Here is a 21170-nt window from a genome sequence, read left to right on the forward strand (position 1 = left end):
ATCCCCTCCCCCTTTAAGTGCAAGCACTAAACGCAATTATTTGCCGTCCAGCTGTTTGTAGAAGCTCAGATTGTCTTAATTATTGATTCCCCCTCATTTTCCCAGCGTATAGATGTTTTCTTTTTTTTTTCCAAGTGGCAGACGACAGAAACCGTTCCTTTTGAGGATTTAAAGGAAACTAAATCTTTGATCCAGTTTTCCTAATGCTTCTGTCTATGGAATGGAGTATTGTCCTTGTCTCTTGAAAACCTTTAATTATAACATTTCAGAAATTATGAAACGAGGAATGCCCTAATAAGATGACTTTTGATTTTAAAACTCGCCACCCATTATATAGTTTTCATAATTGGTCTTATTGGTTGCATAATATTCAAATATAATGACGCACAAAGTCTGAAAGATTTATTTTAAATGAAGTCTGGGGGTGCCTGGCTAGCTCGGTCGATAGAGCACGCAACTCTTGATCTGGGGGGTCGTGAGTTCGAGCCCCACATTGGGTGTGGAGCCTACTGAAAATAAAATAAATAGATGATAAAATGAAGTCTGGAATAGTTCTTTTTCTTGACTTTAATCAGCTGTTTATTCCATTCCCCTCATAATTTCTGAGTCCTTCAGTCCTCCAAGCCCCCTTTTCCAGCCTCATCTCAAACTCTTAGCAGATATTGCCTCCCACTGTATCAATAAAAGCGAGGACAAAAGATACGATCTCCTTCATCCTAGGTCTTAATCTAAGCAGTTAATGTATGTCTACAACCATTTCCAGCTGCTTTCTATCCTGGTCAGAAAAAAGCTATCCCTGCACCTTTTTAAGGACATCGTCTCCACCTGTGCCTTTGATCTTAGAGCAGCATTAATTATTGGTTAAAAGCACAAACATTGGAATCAGTCACACAGACTTCAGATTCGATCCTGATTTTGACAATTACTATAAATGAATTCACTTCAGCTTTCTCTGAAGTGAAGATAATGATACATGCCTTAGGTTTTTATGATTTCATGAGATTACAATGCTAAGTACTTAGAGTTCCTGGAATATAGTAAATGGTCAATAAAGGACAGTTGCCGCTAATCATAATAAATCAGTAATATCATCAGTTCAGTTTCCCCTCACGCCTCCGTGCCACAAGTATTTTCACCACATAACTAATTGGCCATAAGGCAATTTTGCTGTAAAAGATAAACTCACAAATATGGGACATTTCATTTATTTTTTTTAAATTTTTTTTAAGGTTTTTATTTATTTCTAGGAGAGAGCGAGAGAGACAGCGTGAGCAGGGGAGGGTCAGAGAGAGAGGCAGTCACAGACTGAAACAGGCTCCAGGCTCTGAGCTGGCAGTCAGCACAGAGCCCGACACGGGGCCTGAACCCACGAACCGCGAGATCATGACCTAAGCGAAAGTCGGACGCTTAACCGACTAAGCCACCCAGGAGCCCCAGGGACATTTCATTTAAAAGGACATAATAAAACATGAAAATGAAGAACAAAATTAAATAGACTGTTGTGAGATATAAAATATTTGAATACATCCAAAATGTGTAGCATAGCACACATGGGAATACTATGCAAATAAATCCTTTCATTTTGCGGATTGTACCTAAGCACTGTCTTCAGTATTTCATTTATAGCTTTATATATTTCTTTTCTTTTTTTTTGCTTGATTTGTCTCGTCATTTGGTATCACATATTTTTCTTTTTCCTCTAAAATTTCTTCCTTCATTAAGAGAATTATCAGTTTCCAAATACTGGGATGTATATTTGTAACTGATCTCTGCATTGCTCCGTGAACTCCTTCCTCTGGTTTTTTGTTCCTGGTCCGTTAATAGATGGATCAAGGTTCTACCATCAGTGTGGGTCCAAAACTGTGTCACTGTATAGACCATTCTCAGGGCTAAGATTTATATCATATGAAAATGGAGGTTTCATATTACATAATATGAAAATACGATTCTCCATCGCATCGATGGAGAAACGAAGCCAAACTGTCAACCCGTTTTTATCTCTTACAGCAAAATTGCCTTATGACACATTCGTCACACAGCAAAAATCCTTGTGGCAGAGACGGTTACAGCGGAAACACCAGATGCAACAACTCCTCTGGTGTCCCATCCGTCCCTTCATGTGTCTATCCCCATTCCTCTACTACCCTCTTCCCCTTGACCTATACACTTTCTCTTTTCCCCACGTTGGTCCTTAGGCTACTATCTAATGTCTTCTCTTTTTCAGTCTTTTTTTGAAATAAGGTGATATCTTCTTGTGGTTTTAATTTGCATTTCCCTTAACAAATTTGCATTTCCCTGATTAATGAGGTTGAGCATCTTTTCATGTGCCTGTTGACCATCTGTATGTTTTCTTTGGGAAAATGTCCATTCAGGTCTTCTGCCCATTTTTAATTGGATTCTTTGCCTTTCGGATGTTGACTTGTATAAATTATTTACATTTTTTGGATATTAACCCATTATTGGCTATTCCCTACTATATATTCTTGCCTCCTGTGTCATGGATTCATTGACAATATAAGCTAGGGTTTACTTCAGGGCTCTCTATTCTGTTCCATTGATCTGTATGTCCATTTTATTACCAGTAGCATACTGTTTTGATTACTACAGCTTTGTGGTATATCTTGAAATCTGGAATTGTGGTACCTCTGCTTTTTTCTTCTTTCTCCCATCCAAGTACTAACCAGGCCCGACCCTGCTTAGCTTTGTTCTTCTTTCTCAAGATTGTTTTGGCTATTCAAGGTCTTTTGTGATTCCATACAAATGTTAGTGTTACTTTGGCTTTGTAAAGGTGCTATTGTTATTTCTCATTCTTGGCTCTCCCTAGGTTAATTTGTGTTCATTGTCTCCCTTGCCTTCCCTTTCCACCCCCAGCCCACCTGCAGTCTGGTTTCTGCCCCCATTTCATTATTCAAACTGTTTTCCCTGATGTCAGCATTGACCTCCAAGTTAACCAAATCCTTTGAACAATATTCAGTTCTGGTTTTATTGTCCTGCTTCATTTAACACTCCTTCACACTCTGTTCCATCCACTCTTTCTCTGTCTCCCTCCTCCTCTCTTCTTCCCATTCCTACCCTCCGCTGTTTCTTCCCGCCACATTGCTCTTCTCGCTCTATGTACTCTTCCTGGGTGATCTCACATACTTGGATGGTTTCAACTCTTTTTTTTTTTTTTTTAAATGTGTGTGTGTTTTTTTTTAATTTCTAGGAGAGAGAGAGAGAGACAGCGTGAGCAGGGGAGGGTCAGAGAGAGAGAGAGGGAGACACAGACTCTGAAATAGGCCCCAGGCTCCAAGCCGGCAGCCAGCACAGAGCCCGACATGGGGCTCGAACCCACGAACCACGAGATCATGACCTAAGCGAAAGTCGGACGCTTAACCGACTAAGCCACCCAGGTGCCCGTGGATGATTTCAACTCTTAACATGTATCTGTGTTCTGCCCGCTAATCTCTTTTATGTTGACCTGGATGGACCTTGGGCACTTCAGGTCTAAAAGTGAACTCCTCTCTTAATCTCCCAGTATCCAGTATTTTTTTATGTCAGTTGGATGACCTCACTCTTCATTGTGTATTCCAGCCAAGTCAAGCCTGATTCCTCCCGCAGGTCTAACCTTCTAAGTACTCAAATCAGTTGCCTCCCCTCCAGCGACCCGTGTCTTCATTCAGGCCTCTGTCATCAACCATCCGGACTGCTGCAGCAGCCTTCTATAAGCTTTGTCTTTCCTTCAGATGCGTCTTCCACATGGCCACCAAAGTGCTCCATATAAAACACACTGGGCCACGTCTTTGCCCCAGTAAAATATGACTCATCACCTGGAGACTACGAGCTCCTTCAGATGGCCTTCAAGACTGAGTCATTGGTCTCCTGCTCCTCCTCACTAAGTCTCATTTTTAACTACATCCTTCTCTGAATTTTACCTTCCAACAGCAGCAAACCATGTGTTGTGTATACCCGTGTGTATTCCCAGGATACTCCCATGTCTAGCCCATGCTATTCCTCCTGTGCCTGTCCTCTCGCTCTTTCCTATCTGAAAAGAAAGCCCAGTCTTCCCACCTCCATCCCCTGTCTCTTACCTGCCTACTGCTTTTTTCATCCTTTAAGAGAGAAGTCCTTTAATAGTTTAGGGGTGGTACAAACCTTTGAGTAGGTGATAAATACCTTAGAACCTCTGCCTAGAAAAATACATATAATCCCCAAATTTGCACATGTTATGGATTTTAACCCTGGATTAACACCTCCTTCAGCTAAGGTATTCTCCAGAAAATCCATCCTGACTCCCTACAGATGTGTTTGATCTCCATCTTCCATATTCTTTTACATTATGTGTATATTATATATTACACCTCTTATACTCCAAGCTTCTTGAGGGTGGTGACTGTCTTACTCATCTTTGTACCCCCGGCACTTAGCACAGCACACTGAAATTCTCACCAAAAATTGAGGTTGAGTGTTCAAGAACAAACCATCTTTCGCTGTGGACCATTTTTCCATTCAGCAGACATTAACAGAGAGCCTGCCTTGTGCCAGGCACTGTACAGGGAGCTGAAAGTACAGATTAGCCTTCAAACATCCTTGTCCTCACGGAGCTTACAATCTGACGTCTAAGAAAGTGTGTTTAAATTAGACATTACGAAACTGTGTGGCAACTACTTCGGAAATGAGGGTAGACTAGGATTATGTAAAAGGAGCAACTTAACCTTTGCGAGGGCAGAGAAGGCCTTCCAGAGGTAGTAAGAATTAAGACCTGGAAGTACTGAAGAGAAGTTCCTGTCAGAGAACAATGCCTTGATATGAAAGAGAATATTGTGTCTAGAGAACCAGAGGCAGTTCCATGTGGCTGAAAACGTGAGTTTGGTGGGTGGGAGGGACACAACGAGGGGCTAGAGGAGTCTTCTAAACATGCTCAGGGGTCCACACTTCCTCCTGAAGTTGCTGGGAAGGCATAAAAGAATTTTATTCCTAAAAAGTTCCTAACCGATAAAAGAGGAGTTATGGGACGCCTGTTGGCTAAGCCTGTAGAGCACCTGACTCTTGGTCTCTGGGTCGTAAGTTCGAGCCCCACGTAAGATGTAAAGGTCACTTTAAGAAAAATTGGGGCACCTTGGTGGCTCAGTCGGTTGAGCGTCCGACTTTGGCTCAGGTCATGATCTCACGGTTCATGGGTTCGAGCCCCACGTCGGGCTCTGTGCTGACAGCCAGCTCAGAGCCTGGAGCCTATTTCAGAGTCTGTGTCTCCCTCTCTCTCTCTGACCCTCCCCTGCTCCCGCTGTCTCTCTCTCCCTCTCTCTCAGAAATAAATAAAACATTAAAAAAAAAAAAGTTGTTGTTTTAAAGTTGTCTCAGTCTGTGTACGTGTGTACATAGAAAAGGTTCTGTTCACCAGTGAAAAACAAACCAGTGTTTGGAACCCTGAACAGCACTGTCATGTGGCTACTATCTCTGATGCCAGCTTCAACCAAAACTGACAGTGGGATCCTTCAATCTCTTGGCTTTATACTGAGATGAAAACCACTTTATTTGGATTAGGTGGCATTGTGGAGAAGCTAAGAAAGCTCCATGAAAGAAAAGACATTAAAAATCTGGCTTTCTACCTTTTTTAAAAAAAATCTGAACTCCTTTCCCATAAAGTTCTGGTTTTCTTTGAGACCCTTGCAAGCAGAGATCTAATATAAGAAGCAAGTTTCTCTGGCTTCTTTTTTTGTGTTTTCTTTTTTTTTTTTAAGATTTTTTTTTAAATGTTTTTATTTGTGTGAGAGAGAGAGAGACAACATGAGCAGGGGAGGGTCAGAGAGAGAGGGAGACACAGAATCCGAAGCAGGCTCCAGGCTCTGAGCTAGCTGTCAGAACAGAGCCCGATGCGGGGCTCGAACCCACAAACCGTGAGATCATGACCTGACCCGAAGTCGGACACTTAACCGACTGAGCCACCCAGGCGCCCCTCTTTTTTTGTTTTCTAGGTTCTCTGGCTAAAATGATAATCATGAGATTACAGGGGGAAAAATACTTTATTTTTGCCTAACTTAGACATTGTTTCAAACATGGGTAACTTCGAAAATTGAAGAGCATTTTAATATCCTCTCACAATGTTATGGACTTTAATAAATAGATACATTACAAGTGGATCTTGTCTTTAATCTCTGAAGTAAGTTGTTTAGCAGGCCTTTTATCATCAAATAGTCTGTATTAGGCAGTTCTCAAAAGGTTACATATATTGACATTTGACCTTCTTTCTCCTCCAGATACTTTTCTTTGGATTTGGATGGCTTTTCTTCATGCGCCAGCTGTTTAAGGACTATGAAGTAAGAAGATACCATTTTGGCTATACTGCTACTATAGGAATTTAGATTGTTTTAAAATGGGCAAGAAAGATGCCTCCGTTCAAGAAAGGTCACATTCACTTCCAAGATAGGGAGTTTTGACCAAATGAGTACTATATAATTCTTAAGTTGGAGAATATGGTTAAGCTTAGCTGATTTTTATTTTTTTATTTTTTTATTTTTTTTTATTTTTATTTTTTTTTATTTCTAGGAGAGAGAGAGACAGCGTGAGCAGGGGAGGGTCAGAGAGAGAGGGAGTCACAGACTGAAACAGGCTCCAGGCTCTGAGCTGGCAGTCAGCACAGAGCCCGACGCGGGGCTCGAACCCACGAACTGCGAGATCATGACCCAAGCGAAAGTCGGATGCTTAACCGACTAAGCCACCCAGGCGCCCCAGCTGATTTTTATTTTTAAAGCAAATCATGTGTCGCCTCAGAGCGAGAACTGTCCTGGTACATCAGTACCTAGAACAATAGCAGGTAGTTATTTTTCAGAAAAGAATTTAGCTTATGTCTCCTGAATGTTCCCATTCACTTGGGTATCTGACCTTCAGTGTTAATGACCAATCTGACATCCTCAGGTAATACCAAAATGCTAAGGCTCCTCTAGTTCTGAAGCCTTGAATTCATAGAAGCACCAGCTTAGCTATTTCCTCATCCATCCTCATTGAGTAATAAGTTCAGTGGTTATGGACTACCTTTATATCATTTCTAGGATGTTCACCATTAAACCTCCCCAGGGAGTGTAGCGTTGTTATCTGAAGGGGACCAGGATTCTAGAGATTTCTGCTCTGTTCAAGAAGGCCTCCCAGGGGAGGCTCCAAAGCTGGTCCAAGATCTGCAGAGTGTTGAAGAAACCCTTTTAGCATTAACCTATATATGTGTGTGTGTGTTATATATATGTGTTATAGGTTATATATATGTGTTCATATATATATGAAGAATTTCTTCAGTAAGTTGTCAGATTTGTGAACAGAAGATTATCAGTTCAATATTTCGCACAAGGAAATGACTTGTATTCTGTATTTGACTTTGAATAGGTACGTCAGTATGTGGTACAGGTGATCTTCTCTGTGACTTTCGCATTTTCTTGCACCATGTTTGAGCTCATCATCTTTGAAATCTTAAAAGTATTGAATAGCAGGTGAGTGAGTCCTAATTAACTCTTCTTGGGAAGAGACCTATATGATTTCTTTATAGTAGAAGACTTCTTTGAATCCCACAGCTGAAAAAATTCTGCCATGTGATTACTTTAGTCTCAGTAACCATAAGAATCACAGCAAATATGGGTCCCAGCCACCTTGTAGCTGATATGACACTGTGAAATAGGAAAAAAGAAATCTGACCTTTAGCCCTGAGCTAATTGAGAATGAGGCTATGACAGAGAGCCTGAGTCCCAGGCTTTACTCCTCCAAGGTTTATTCTTCTAAGGCTACCCTTTGAATCCTGCTAATGGCCCTTCACTTTGTTGTGCTCATGAATAAGAATCTCTACCTGAAAAGATCGGAATTCCTCAGTTAGTTCGTTATGGGCTTCTCTGAAGTCTGAACTCCAGTTCTCACTACCGTTGTTGATTTCACAGGCCTGGTCAAGTCCGATTGAACTTGAATTTTTTTTAGTGTTTTTATTTATTTATTTCTGAGACCGAGACAGTGTGAGCAGGGGAGGGTCAGAGAGGAGACACAGGATCCAAAACAGGCTCCAGGCTCTGAGCTGGCTCAGGCCATGATCTCACAGTTCATGGGTTCAAGCCCCGCGTTGGGCTCTGTGCTGACAGCTAGCTCAGAGCCTGGAGCCTGTTTCAGATCCTGTGTTTCCCTCTCTCTCTGACCCTCCCCTGCTCACGCTGTCTCTCTCTGAAAAATAAATAAAACATTTTTAATTTTTTTTTAAAAAAAGCAACTCCTGTTCCTCTCCAGGTAACAGACCTGTTGTTTATTATAGTCCAAAATATTTCTTGCTTGTGAAACTGCAAACTTGAGGGTTTTTTTTAGGCCATTATTTGTGTGTAGAGTACATCAGCTATTGTGTGTTGACTTGTGTAGTTTTTATCACTGCATGGAAAAATCTTTCAAGAATAGGTGGCATTTGACTCTGTAGTCAGGAGTCAGTGCTCAGCTAAGCTGTATAACTTGTTTCAGACTCCTGATACTTGAGACTTACAGAGAGACTGTATCCTCAGATTCCTTTGAGAATCAGAGTTGATAATTAATGTCTCTTGACCGATACATTAAGAACATATAGTATGATAAAACAAGAGTCTGTTCTCACTCTTCTTTTAAGCTAGTTCTTCAAACTTTTGGATGAGCAGGATAGAGATCCTATGACTATCCAGAATAGACAGGTGTTCCCTAACTTGCTAATTACAACATTTTATTATCACAACCTAGAACTTTCACTGCTATCTAACCAGAGGTCGGCAAGCTGTTTATAAAGGGCCAGATGATATTTTAGGCTTTGCGGGCTATGTGTTTTCCATCACAACTACTCAGCCCTGCTGCTATGGAATGAAAGCACCCACAGGCGATGAATAAACAAATGGGTGTGGCTGTATTCCAATAAAATCTTACTTAAAAAAGCAAATGTCTGGCAGGCCATAGTTTGCCGTATCAAAAGAAAAGACTATGGCTCAGATATTTTTTGAAACCAAAACCAAATTTTGCTAGACGATGTCCCCACTTTTAATTCCTTTATCATTAATCCATACAGAAAGACCTATCCACTCAGTTACTTTGATGTATAGTTCTTAAATAGTTTCTCTTAAAGAGTATAGGAAGTTGCTGAAATCTGGTGGTGCTTTGGGGGGAGTTGGGTTCGTGTAGACTAAGACATGTTCGGTTACACCTGTTTCTCCCCTGCTAACATTTGACCCTACTATTTAACAGGAATATGGGCCTTGATTATGTCTTCTATTGGCACGTTGACTGCATTTGGAAGTTTTCAAAGGAGAATCTTGGCCCTGACCAAGAGTATTCTTTTGACTCACCTCTGAGCAGAAGTGGTATTGTCTCCCATTCAGATATATAATCTTGTTAGGCTCTTCACTTTTCCCAAGAGGGTGTCATTTTACTCTTGGCTCAAATAACAGTTAAAATATGTGGCTCACTTTTAATTGGCAAGAAGTGTCACCCTTGTCATTTCACACTGTCTCCCAATAGCTTTTAGAAGTTTAGCTGAAATACTAAGTACAATTGCTCAGAGAATGTGCAGCTTATTTGTTCCTCTAGATGCTGGACAGTGGGTTAATCCAGAGGAGTAAAAAGCTGTCGGTATATCTAGACTAAATGATATTGGCATTTTTTTTGTAGTGTAGTGTTTAATGAATAGCTCTTTATTTTTATGATGCCCGCCCTCTGTCCCAAGGAGAAACGGTAAGAACAGCCCTCTGGAACTCATTTTGACCTTTCTCTTGAAAGGATGTTGTTGAAGACATTGTTGATTGCCCTCACATTTTCTTCTTTAGGAACTTGTTGGAGAAGTTTCATTATGGTCAGGGTAGTAATTTCAGTAATAATAAATCAGTACTAGTTATGCTTCCTTAAAGCAATTGTTTTTTCCTGTAGCACTGTCACTTATTTAACTGACCAAATTTTCTGTTTCATGTCAACCATTAGAAAACTTAAAGCTCAATTTATGATGCACTCCTATTCAGTTTCTAGAATCCTATGGTTTGCATTTTCAAAACAGTCATCGGGCCTAGCCTGCTTTTTTACCTATCTTTTCCCATGTTTTTCCTTTCTTTTCCTACTCCTTACAGCTTATTTCATCATTCTGATTTTATATATCCCCATAAGCCACATAACCACTCAGCTTTTTGAAACAAGGCCCAAGTGTAAGTTCAAAATCAGTAAACACAAAAGACACTATCAAGAAAGTAAACAGATACCCCAAGAATGAGAGAATTTTTATACAGTTACCCCAAGAATGAGAAAAAATTTTATAAATCATTCATCTGATAGGAGACTTGACTCTAGTATATATAAAGAATTCTTAATAGTTCAATAATAAACAGACAACATGTTGAAAAATGGACAAAGGATCTGAACAGGCATTTCTCCAAATAAGACACAGATGGCCAGTAAGCACCTGAAAAGACATTCAACTTCATTAGCCATTTGCAAGGAAATGCCAATCAAAACCACGGTGAGCTACCACTTAACACCCATCAGGGTGGCTATAATCAAAAAGACAGTAACAAGTGTGGGCAAGGCTGTAGAGAATTTGGAACCCTAGTATTCTTACTGGGGAGAATGTAAAATGGTGCAGCCACTCTGGAAAATAGTGGCAGTCCTCAAAAAAGTAAATAGTTATCATATGACCCAGCAATTCCACTCCTGAGTGTAAACATAAAGAGAAATGAAATATGTCCACACAAAAGTTTGTACACAAATGATCATAGCATCACTGTTTATAATAATTTACAAATGGGGCGCCTGGGTGGCTCAGTCAGTTAAGCGTCTGACTTCGACTCAGGTCTTGGTCTCACGGTTTGTGAGTTCGAGCCCCGCATGGGGCTCTATGCTGACAGCTCAGAGCCTGGAGCTTTGGATTCTGTATCTTCCTCTCTCTATGGCCCTCCCCACTCATGTTCTGTCTCTGTCTCAGAAGTAAATAAACCTTAAAAATTTTAAAAATAATAGCTTACAAGTAAAATAATCTAATGAATGAAGAAACAAAATGTGGCATATGCATACAATTGAATGAATGTTATTTAGCCATAAATAGGAATGAAGTATTGATAGATGGTCTAACATGGATGAACCTAGAAAACATGCAAAGTGAAAGAAGCCAGACACAAGACCATATACTGTATGATGCCGTTTATATAAAATTTCCAGAATAGGCAAATACCCATAGAGGCTTTAGAGTAGATTGCCAGTTTCCCAAGGCTGGGACAGTTGAGGAAAGGACAGCTAATAGAAACAGAGTTTTATTATGGAGTGATGAAATGTTCTAAAGTGTAAAGGGGTGAATTATATCTCAATAAATTTGTCATTTTAAAGTCCACAGGGGGATGGGCAAAACGGGTGAAGGGGAGTGGGAGATATAGGCTTCTAATTATAGAATGTGTAAGTCATGGGAACAAAAGGCATAACAGAAAAGTCTTAAAAATATTTTAGTCAATTAATATAATACAGTTTATAAGCACTAAAGTAGTCATGGAAATGTTTATTTACATTGAAGCTACATAAGAAATATTTATTTATAAGTCTTTATAGTACATATTACCATTGACATTTAGTTTCTCTGAAGCCAGGAGCCTCCCAGTGGTAAGAGAAACAATAGCTGTTCTACCAGTAATAGTATATGTTAATAGGTTATTATACACTGGCTATGAATATAACTAGAGATTTAGCATTCTCCTTTGAATAAGTAAAATTCTTAGGAAGTTAGGATGATCATATATACCTTTCAGAGCTTTATAATCTATTCTTTAATCTCTGTAAACAAGCAAACAGTAACAGCCTACTTGACTAATGGGATGGGATATACTTGGCATTGAGTTCATAGAGCAAGAGATCTTTCGGAAGACTAAAGAGAATGGAAGTTGCTGCCTTCTTCCCCTCCTAGCAATATTCTTTGATGCCTATTTCAGTTCCCGTTATTTTCACTGGAAAATGAACCTGTGCGTCATCCTTCTGATCCTGGTTTTCATGGTGCCTTTTTACATTGGCTATTTTATCGTGAGCAACATCCGACTATGTGAGTATTTGTAAACGTGAGTATTTTACCCTCTCACATCAGCACATCGATTGAGACGAGGACTCGTGGGGATCGAAGCTGTGGAGAGTTTCATTTCTATATTACTCTGAGTAACTACTGTTGTTTGGGGGTGCCCCACACCAGCATCTTAAAAAGCTGGCATGAAATCAACGTCGAATGAATAATGAAGCGATCTGTGCTGCCACAGCTGTATTTCTGTTTCTACTGTCTTCCCTAGCCCGCATCTTAATTCCGCCAGATTCCTCTTATGATGATAAATATGCTTTCTCTAAAAAATTGTCCATCATTCCTTTGCCAAGTGGACGAGCCAGTCCCACAGTAGTTAGCACAACTCCATTATCTGCAAGTAGAGCAAGCTCCTTAATGTGCATCTATTTACCCTCAGTCTCTTCTTCCTCCTCAGTACACAGACAGCGGCTGCTCTTCTCCTGTCTCCTGTGGTTGACCTTCATGTACTTTTTCTGGAAACTAGGAGATCCGTTTCCCATTCTCAGCCCGAAACATGGTGAGTGTGTACGTGACAGGGAGAGGGAAATCATTGTGTACCATTTTCTAGGTTTGAAAAACAATAACTTTTTTTTTAAAGTTCTGATTATGGGCAATATAGCAAGTTATTTCTCTAAAAACCATCTGCTTTTGAACTGGACTTCCTTCATTCTAGGAAGTCTCGAATGCTCGCTTTGGAAAGAAACTACCTCTATGATTTTAGAGCAGGAGTTTTTGACCTTAGGTTAGTGAATGAACTTCAAGAGAGTAAGGGGTGGGGAAAGTGGTCTTCAACTTAAAATTCCTAATATTATAGGCAGAATTATGGGGAAACATTTGTGTGTGTGTTTGGAGGTGAAGTATCCACAAGCTTATTAGATTCCCAAAGGGGTCTCTGACCCAAATGATAAATGACCACTGCTCAAATGATGACAGTATTGTCCTTAGGGAGTATAAGCATTTTGGGAAAGAGTGGTGACCTAAAACAGTCAAAATTGGTAGGTAGTGATAAAGCTTTCTAGGAATTGGTGTCTTTCCTTACACAAAAAAAGTTCATCTTAAATACAAGAGCAGGGGCACTTACGTGGCTCAGTCAGTAGAGTATGTGACTCTTGATCTTGGGGTCATGAGCTTGAGCCCCAAGTTGGGTGTAGAGCTTACTTAAGTAAAAACTTATATTTAAAGAGTTTTTTTTTTTTAAGAGGAGATTATATAGCCATAATTCTGTGCTAAAAACCATGAACAATAATCCCTCATTTAAAAGTCCTTTTGATACTTCAAAAATACATATATGTGAATCTGTCTAAAATAGATTAGCAAGCCCACCTGTAATAAATATAATAGCACCTTGATACCAGAAGTTTTAAAAAGAAATACACATCTATTCATTTCACTTTCCTGTTGTATCAGGGTTCTTTTTTTTTTTTTTTTAGTTTTTTTTTTTAAACGTTTTTATTATTGAGCGACAGCCCATGAGCATGGGAGGGACAGAGCGAGAGGGAGACACAGAATCTGAAGCAGGCTCCAGGCTCTGAGCTGTCAGCACAGAGCCCGACCCGGGGCTCGAACTCACAAACCGTGAGGTCATGACCTGAGCCGAAGTTGGATGCCTAACCAACTGAACCACCCAGGCGCCCCTTATCAGGGTTCTTAAAGCAGAAAACAGAATCTACTCTAACTAGTTTAAAGCAGAAGGTGACTTATTACAGAGCATTAGGGAGTTCATGCAATTTATAAGAAAGCAAGATGTCACACCTAAATGCTGCATAGTGAAGAGAAACACCCAACAATTCCATATTACTAAACTGGAGAAACCCTCATGGAAGCTGTCACTTCCCCTGGGGACCTGTGACACCAGGGATCAGTAGAATCCTCTCCCCAGTCTCTGCAGGTCCCAAGGGCTGTCCACAGTCCCATGTTACTCACTTCTGCGCTTGAGGTCTAATGTGGGCATGTGAATTTGATACAACCCAAGTACATTCAGAACCTCAGCTTCAAGGACACCTGGGAAAGAATGTCTGACTTTCTAGATTCTGTGGTACAAGGCGACATGAGACAAAGGCATGGAAGTGAACGTTTAATGAACCAGTGTCTGGAATCTGCCACACTCACGTCCGTGTCTCCACCTTACCTGCAGCAGGCACCTGCAGGAGGGAGGTTATGAGACTATCCTGCAGGAGGAACAGATAAAAATGCACAGTTTTAAAAAGCGTATGCAATATTATAGCTTTTTTTTTAAGTTAGAAATAACTAGTTTGAAATTGCAAATAACATTAAAGAAGGCCAAAAGTTAAACACTAGGCTACCGAAAGCATTCAGACGCTTAGCATGGCATACAAGACCTTCCGTGGCTTGACTTGCTGCTGTTCTCTGGGTCGGTCTCCGGTCCTCCCAAATTACTTGAAGTTCCTAGAGCTGTTCTGTCAGCCTGGACATTCCTTCTAGAAAATGCCTCTTCTTTCAATATTGAACTCTTGTCACTTCATCCCTGTTAAGATTTTTCTGGCCATCATTAGAAGATATTAATTGCCCCCACCTCAACATACTTATATCACCTATGGAGATGATAATTACTTGTTACCTTTTCTGACTTCCTCTTTAACTTGTGAGCTCCCTGAGGAGCCTGAGGTCAAGAACTCCCATCTTACTGGCCTTAGGATCCCTGGGGTCTAGCATGAAACCAGCACATACGGTGTTTCATGCATGTTTATTGAATTACTGACTGAAAAAAACAATTTCTGGCCCTCCAAGGTAGTGGATGAGTTTAAGAACATAACATTCTGGATAGGAATTTAGAATTTGCTAATATGATTAACATGTACATGTCCATGCAAGGAAAGATTTGGAGTAGAGAGGCCCTGATAATACATCCAGATCTCGTAGGAACCGTTTCAAATAAACCCGAGAGGGACAAGAATTCTAAAAGACCCCAAAGCTGCTTACTGTGATAGCAGAGGCTCACACGCAGTCCAGAGAGACTCGGAAGCGTGTTTCCAGCTTTCCCCTTGTGAGCGGTCAGTTCACATGACCGGTGCAGCCAGAACGTGCCTGAGGGAAGAGGAAGGCCATCACAGCTTTAGGATTGTCATCCATCCTTTATTTTTTCTAAATCCCATAGAGATATCCCAAAGAAGCTACTGGAAGGAAGAGCTAGAGGGAATTTCAGTCTTAGTCTTTTCCTTGTGCTCCAGGAAATAAGCATTTTGGCTATATGTCTGAATATTCAGGTGTCTAATTCATTCGACTGAGAGAAGTAAATAGGAGGAAAGGTTTAGGCAGAGGATGAGAAGCCGCCGTGCTTACCCTGTCATGGTAGAGCTTGTCCAGGACCGTCCCAGCAACCAGTAGGTTCACTGCCGTGGAGGCCACCGGAGACTGCGGGACCCAGGCCTTGCCTATCATGAAAACATGTCCTTGAAAATACTCCTTCGTGCAGTGCCTCAACCTAGGGAAGGTAGAAAGCACTCAATAGGGGGGAAAGAGTAGGAGAGGCCAAGAAAGTATATGACGCTAAAAGGAATCTGTGGGAGCAAATGGCAACAGTTAGATGGTTTTATTCAGGTCACTTGATCCCTCTGACTTTCCATCTAGTAGCTAGAAAACAAATAATGATTGACCTTTACTTCATAGAAATGCTAGGATTAAGTAGGTAGTATCTAAACAATAATTTAGACCAGAAAAAGATATTTAATAAAGGAACACTACCTTAAAGGGAATAAAAGTACAGGGGACATTTTTCTAGTTTTTTTATATTTAGTAACCTATATTAATCCCTTGGACTTTCTTATGATACCAGATAATAATTATGTACCCATAGTCAATACACATATACCGAACACCTTTCAAGTGACAGGCAGTAAGAGAAACAAAGAGACAGTATTCCTTCCTATAAAGAAGATGTAGGGGTGCCTCAGTAGTTCAGTTGGTTAATCGTTCAACTTCGGCTCGGGTCATGATCTCGCAGTTCATGAGTTCGAGCCCCACCTCGGGCTCTGTGCTGACAGCTCAGAACCTGGAGCCTGCTTCCGATTCTGTGTCTCCTTCTCTCTGCTCCTCCTCAGCTCACTCGTGCTCTCGCCCTCTCTCAAATATCAATAAACATTTATTTTTCTTTTAAGTTTTTTTTTTAATGTTTTATTTTTATTTTTTTAGGAGAGAGAGAGAGAGACAGCGTGAGCAGGGGAGGGCCAGAGAGAGAGGGAGTCACAGACTGAAACGGGCTCCAGGCTCTGAGCTGGCAGGCAGCACAGAGCCCGACGCGGGGCTCAAACCCACGAACCGCGAGATCATGACCCAAGCGAAAGTCGGACGCTCGACCGACTAAGCCACCCAGGCGCCCCAATCAATAAACATTTAAAAAAAAGAGGATGTAAAGAGATATGTGGGAAGTAAAATCAACAGAATTTGGATGACGATTTAGTCGTTCGCTTTACATTCCACAGATGTTTTTTGAGCACCTAGTTTTAAGTGCTGGAGATTCAACCATGAGCAAACTAACTAGGTTTCTGCCCTCCTGCAACTTAACTCTCTGGCAGGAAGGACTAAACAGTCAGTATATAAACAAGTAATTGCTGATCATGATCATTATCAAAGAGCAAACAGATTGCTATGGTAGACAACAAAAAGATGTCAAATTATATGCAAGTGGTTAGAGTCAGCTTTTCTGAGGAAGTATTTAAACTGAGATTTAAAGAACAAGACCGAAGGTTGACCCAGCAGGAAGGCACCAGAGCCCTCATGGAAAGCCCTGAGGTAAAAAAGCCTCCGGTGTATTCAGTGGAGAGTAAGAGACAGAATGCAGACTAGTGGTGTAGATTTTTCTGTCACGGTGACTGGATAGTTGATGATGTCATTTTCTAGGATAGGTCATGCAGAAGGGGGAAGATCAGCTGAACTCGAGGTATGTTGAATTGGCAGTGCCTGTGCACATCCAAAGTGATGTTCAGTAGGCAGTTGGATACCCAAGGTCAGCAACTTAGGAGAAAGGCATGGATTTATGAGTCCTCATGGAGATAGCTGCAGGAATCTAAAAAATCAGGCACCATCAGCTAAATGCCGTTAGATGAATCTGGGGAAATACTCCATATCACCCATGGAAAATGTATAAACTGAAATGAAAGATTATTCTGACCCACTTTAAGCAGAGAAAGACCAAGAAAAAACGATGACAGAACTAACAGGGATAACTGAGGAAAATGGTATGAAAGCCAAGAAAGGAAAATAATTTAAAAAAAATTTTTTTAATGTTTTATTTATTTCTGAGAGAGAGAGAGAGAGAGAGAGAAGACAGTGTGAGCAGGGGAGGGTCAGAGAGAGAGAGGGAGATACAGAATCTGAAGCAGGCTCCAGGCTCTGAGCTAACTGTCAGGACAGAGCCCAACTCGGGGCTCGAGCCCACAAACCGTGAGATCATGACCTGAGCCAAAGTCGGACGCTTAACCGACTGAGCCATCCAGGTGCCTCGAAAGGAAAATAATTTTAAGTAGCAATGATTCAGTGTCATAAAAAAGACCAAGTAAAGCCAGCATTGGAAATATCATTGAATTTTACAACCAGAAGAAAATTCATGACCATATTATAGTAATGGTTAAAGAGCACAGGCTTTGGAGCTAGACTGCCTGGGTTTGAATCCCGACGCTGCCACTTGCTAGCTGTGTGGCCTTGACCAAGTTACTTACCTTCTCAGTGCTTCCGTTTCCTTATCTGTAAAATGAGGTTTTCAATAATATTTGCCTCACAGGGCTGTAATGAGGCAAATGAATTAATACAAGTAGAATGCTTCACCAGTGCCTAGTGCATAACAGGTGCTTGATGAATGTTGCCTATTTTTTATTGCCATTACAATGATTAGTGAAAGAAGTTTCTTTGGGGTAGGAGGGTGGAATGAAAGCTGAATTGCGGCCAGTTGAATAAGTGGAATTGAAGAAGAGGCAATACTAAGTGTAAACGCCTTTCAAAAAGCGTGGCTATTACAGGGGAAATAGAAGATTGATAATAGAGATAAACTCAAGGCCTTAGCCTTCCTTAGGAAAGAGACTTGAAACTGCAGGGAAAGAAACAGCAAAAAAGGAAAGATTGAAGGTGAGAGAGATGACACGTGATGGAACAAGATTCTGGTGGAGGTAGAAAGGGCATAAGATCAAAGCATATAGAGAAGTCTCAGCTTTGGACATGGTCTTGTTTGAGGGGGATGCGGTGAGAGGGTGATTGCAGATGTGAATATAGTAGAGAGAAGGTAGTATATGTCTAAAAGCTTCCATGAGAAGGGCATTAGCTAATGAGAACAAGGATTGAGAAAATGAATTAAAGATTATCAGCTGAGGGGGTGGGGAGAGATGGCTGACCAAGGGCAAGAAAAGGCTTCCTCAGTAGTAGCGTAAGGTCTGTTAAGACTAGAGTCGTAAATCTGTAATGCCACCAACATCAGGATGCATATTAGCAGTTTTAGCATCTCGGGCACAGGGAAGACAGAGTGTTACATTAATCCAGGATTGGGAGTTTTCAGGATCAGCCCTTCAGAATGAGAGAGGGGACAGAGTCCTAGTGAGAGAAGTTCAAGCAAGCAAGCGTGGAGTGGAGGCTCAGTGAAAAAGGAAATGGAAGGTAGGGGAAAGCAAAAGACAAGAGACCAGGGGTCACAAAGAGCTCTAAAATGGTGTAGTAGATGGGGCGCCCGGGTGGCTCAGCCGGCTAAGCAGCCAAGTTCAGCTCAGGTCATGATCTCACGGTTTGTGGGTTCAAGCCCTGTGTCAGGCTTGAACCTGGCTTGAACCAGGCTTGAACAGGCCTCTTCTTCAATTCTACTTATTCTGTGCTGATAGCTCAGAGCCTGGAGCCTGCTTCGGATTCTGTGTCTCTTTCCCTCTCTTTCTCTCTGCCCCTTGCCCACTCATACGCTGTGTGTCTCTCTCTCAAAAATAAAGATTTTTAAAAATTTAAAAATAAATAAAGTGGTGTAGTAGAAATACAAGAGCAAGAGAGCATGATTGTTGGAATTTCCGTTTCAGAGCTAACAAAATTCCTGCAGGGTAGCTCTGGTGTCAGGCCATAGGAGTAGATAATGCTGAAGTGAATTCCATCCTAGAAATAGGAAGTAAAAACAAAACTGGTTTCGTCCGGGGCTTCCAAACTTCCTGGCTTATTCTTCAGCATTGCCTTCTCTCATTTATCCAACATATCAACAAACAACATTTATTTTAACTACGGACTTTCAGCATTCTCCAATCATAGGAAACAATTGATAATTAGAATACAACTGATAATCAAAAACATATTTGCGTTTGAAATACTCATTCATGTATAAATTCAGCTCATTTGTTAGATGCCTTACGTGTTTATTGGCAAAAATGAATGAAACATAAGCTCCTAAGACCTAAAGAGCTTATGACCTAAGGGGTGTGTGTGTGTGTACATATATATAGACAGTAACTATAGTGCAAAGTGTTACCTGCTATTTATACTTCTTCAGCAGATTTACTTTGCTGATATATATATATATATTTTTTTACATATATATATATTTTATATTTTTACATATATATATATATATTTTTTTTTTTTTAACCAAAGCTTTTACTGAAAGTACTTTGCCTTGTTAGAGTTCACACTACCTTGTGTAGAGGCACCTGGGTGGCTCAGTCAGTTAAGCGTCCAACTTTGGCTCAGGTCATGATCTCACAGTTCGTGGATTCGAGCCCTGCCTCAGGCTCTGTACTGACAGCCAGCTCAGAGCCTGGAGCCTGTTTCAGATTCTGTGTCTCCCTCTCTCTCTCTGACCCTCCCCTGCTCACACTATTTCTCTCTCTCTCAGAAATAAATAAAAATTTTAAAAAACCCAACATACTACCTTGTGTAAACAATCAATAAGTGTTATTTATAATTATTTTGTTATTTCCATGACCCAATAAGAGATGATTCTAGAAGCATATGGGATATGAGGAAAATCAGTAGACTTTTATACCTTTATTACAGAAGAGCTACATATTGATAATTAAAATTTGGCTTATTTAAGCTGTATGTAATAGTTGATATTTTCTGTGATGTTTCCTCTTTTTGATCTTTATCAGTCGACATTAAGGTGCTTTGATGTTTGTAGGGATTTTGTCCATAGAACAGCTCATCAGCCGGGTAGGTGTGATTGGTGTGACTCTCATGGCTCTTCTTTCTGGATTTGGTGCTGTCAACTGCCCGTACACGTACATGTCCTACTTCCTCAGGTAAAGAGAACTTTGTCTCTTCTTTCCTATTTTTTTAATTCATTCATTTTTTTTATTCATATTTCATGAATACATATGTGATATCATTACTACGTAAATATTAGATCTGTGACACTGCCTTTTTATTCTTTCCCTCTGTCCTTATGGGCATTGTCCTAAAAATCCCCCTGAATAAGCCTTATCACTTATATGGTTTGCCCCTTATTTGTCCTACATTCACTTATGTTTAACATGGTCATTTCACTCAGACCCTCTCCCTCCTCTTCACTCCAGCTCTTTAAAGGCACATTTCTTGTGGACAGCAGTGTGAGCTAATCCCAACTTCAGTGAATCAGTTCCTCCCAAAAGTAGCAATAATTGTGCCCCCAGATAAACCTCATTAGCTACGATACTGCCATTGCACAAAGCTCTGCCATGTTGCAAGTGTGCTTCCGCAAACCTCATAAATATCACTGGATCAGAGCTAAGAAGGCCTAAAAGAGAGCCAGTTACCTTCCACTGCCCTGAGACGCAAAAATAATAGCTGTAAAAACAAGACAGCCAAAGCCCTTCTGTTTATTATAGTCATGTTAGTATTCTCTAGAAAAAGGTCCTTGAATTATTGCGTAACAATTGAGGTTTATGTGTTTCTCAGCAGCCTTATATTTATTATGTCCAAGGAGGGGTCCCAAAACATTGCTAACAGTTTATGCTTATTACAGAAATGTGACCGATGCAGATATCCTAGCCCTGGAACGGCGACTGCTCCAAACCATGGACATGATCATTAGCAAAAAGAAAAGGTAAGATATCAGCACATTAAAAAACTTGTACTTTTAGAATTTCACAACAAGAAAATGTGACTGTGAATTGGTGCTAACAGGGAATTTCATCATATTCATTTTTACAATAAGATACCATTGGAGACTTTGAAGCGCCTGGGTGGCTCAGTC

General features: G+C 40.6%; 1 protein-coding gene across 1 annotated transcript in view; it reads left to right on the plus strand.

Annotated features, from left to right (window-relative positions):
- Positions 1–21170, plus strand: part of LOC120220705 (Golgi pH regulator) — a 57859-nt gene that overhangs the window by 1256 nt on the left and 35433 nt on the right. Inside the window, exons 2-7 of the mRNA XM_039217858.1 lie at positions 6237–6296; positions 7354–7457; positions 11910–12016; positions 12441–12542; positions 20118–20238; positions 20940–21020. Of these exons, the coding sequence (XP_039073789.1) occupies positions 6237–6296; positions 7354–7457; positions 11910–12016; positions 12441–12542; positions 20118–20238; positions 20940–21020 (575 nt within the window). The remainder of the gene's footprint in view (positions 1–6236; positions 6297–7353; positions 7458–11909; positions 12017–12440; positions 12543–20117; positions 20239–20939; positions 21021–21170) is intronic.

Source organism: Hyaena hyaena, unplaced genomic scaffold (assembly GCF_003009895.1).
Source record: "Hyaena hyaena isolate Hyena2069 unplaced genomic scaffold, ASM300989v1 scaffold_725, whole genome shotgun sequence".
NCBI lineage: Eukaryota > Metazoa > Chordata > Mammalia > Carnivora > Hyaenidae > Hyaena > Hyaena hyaena.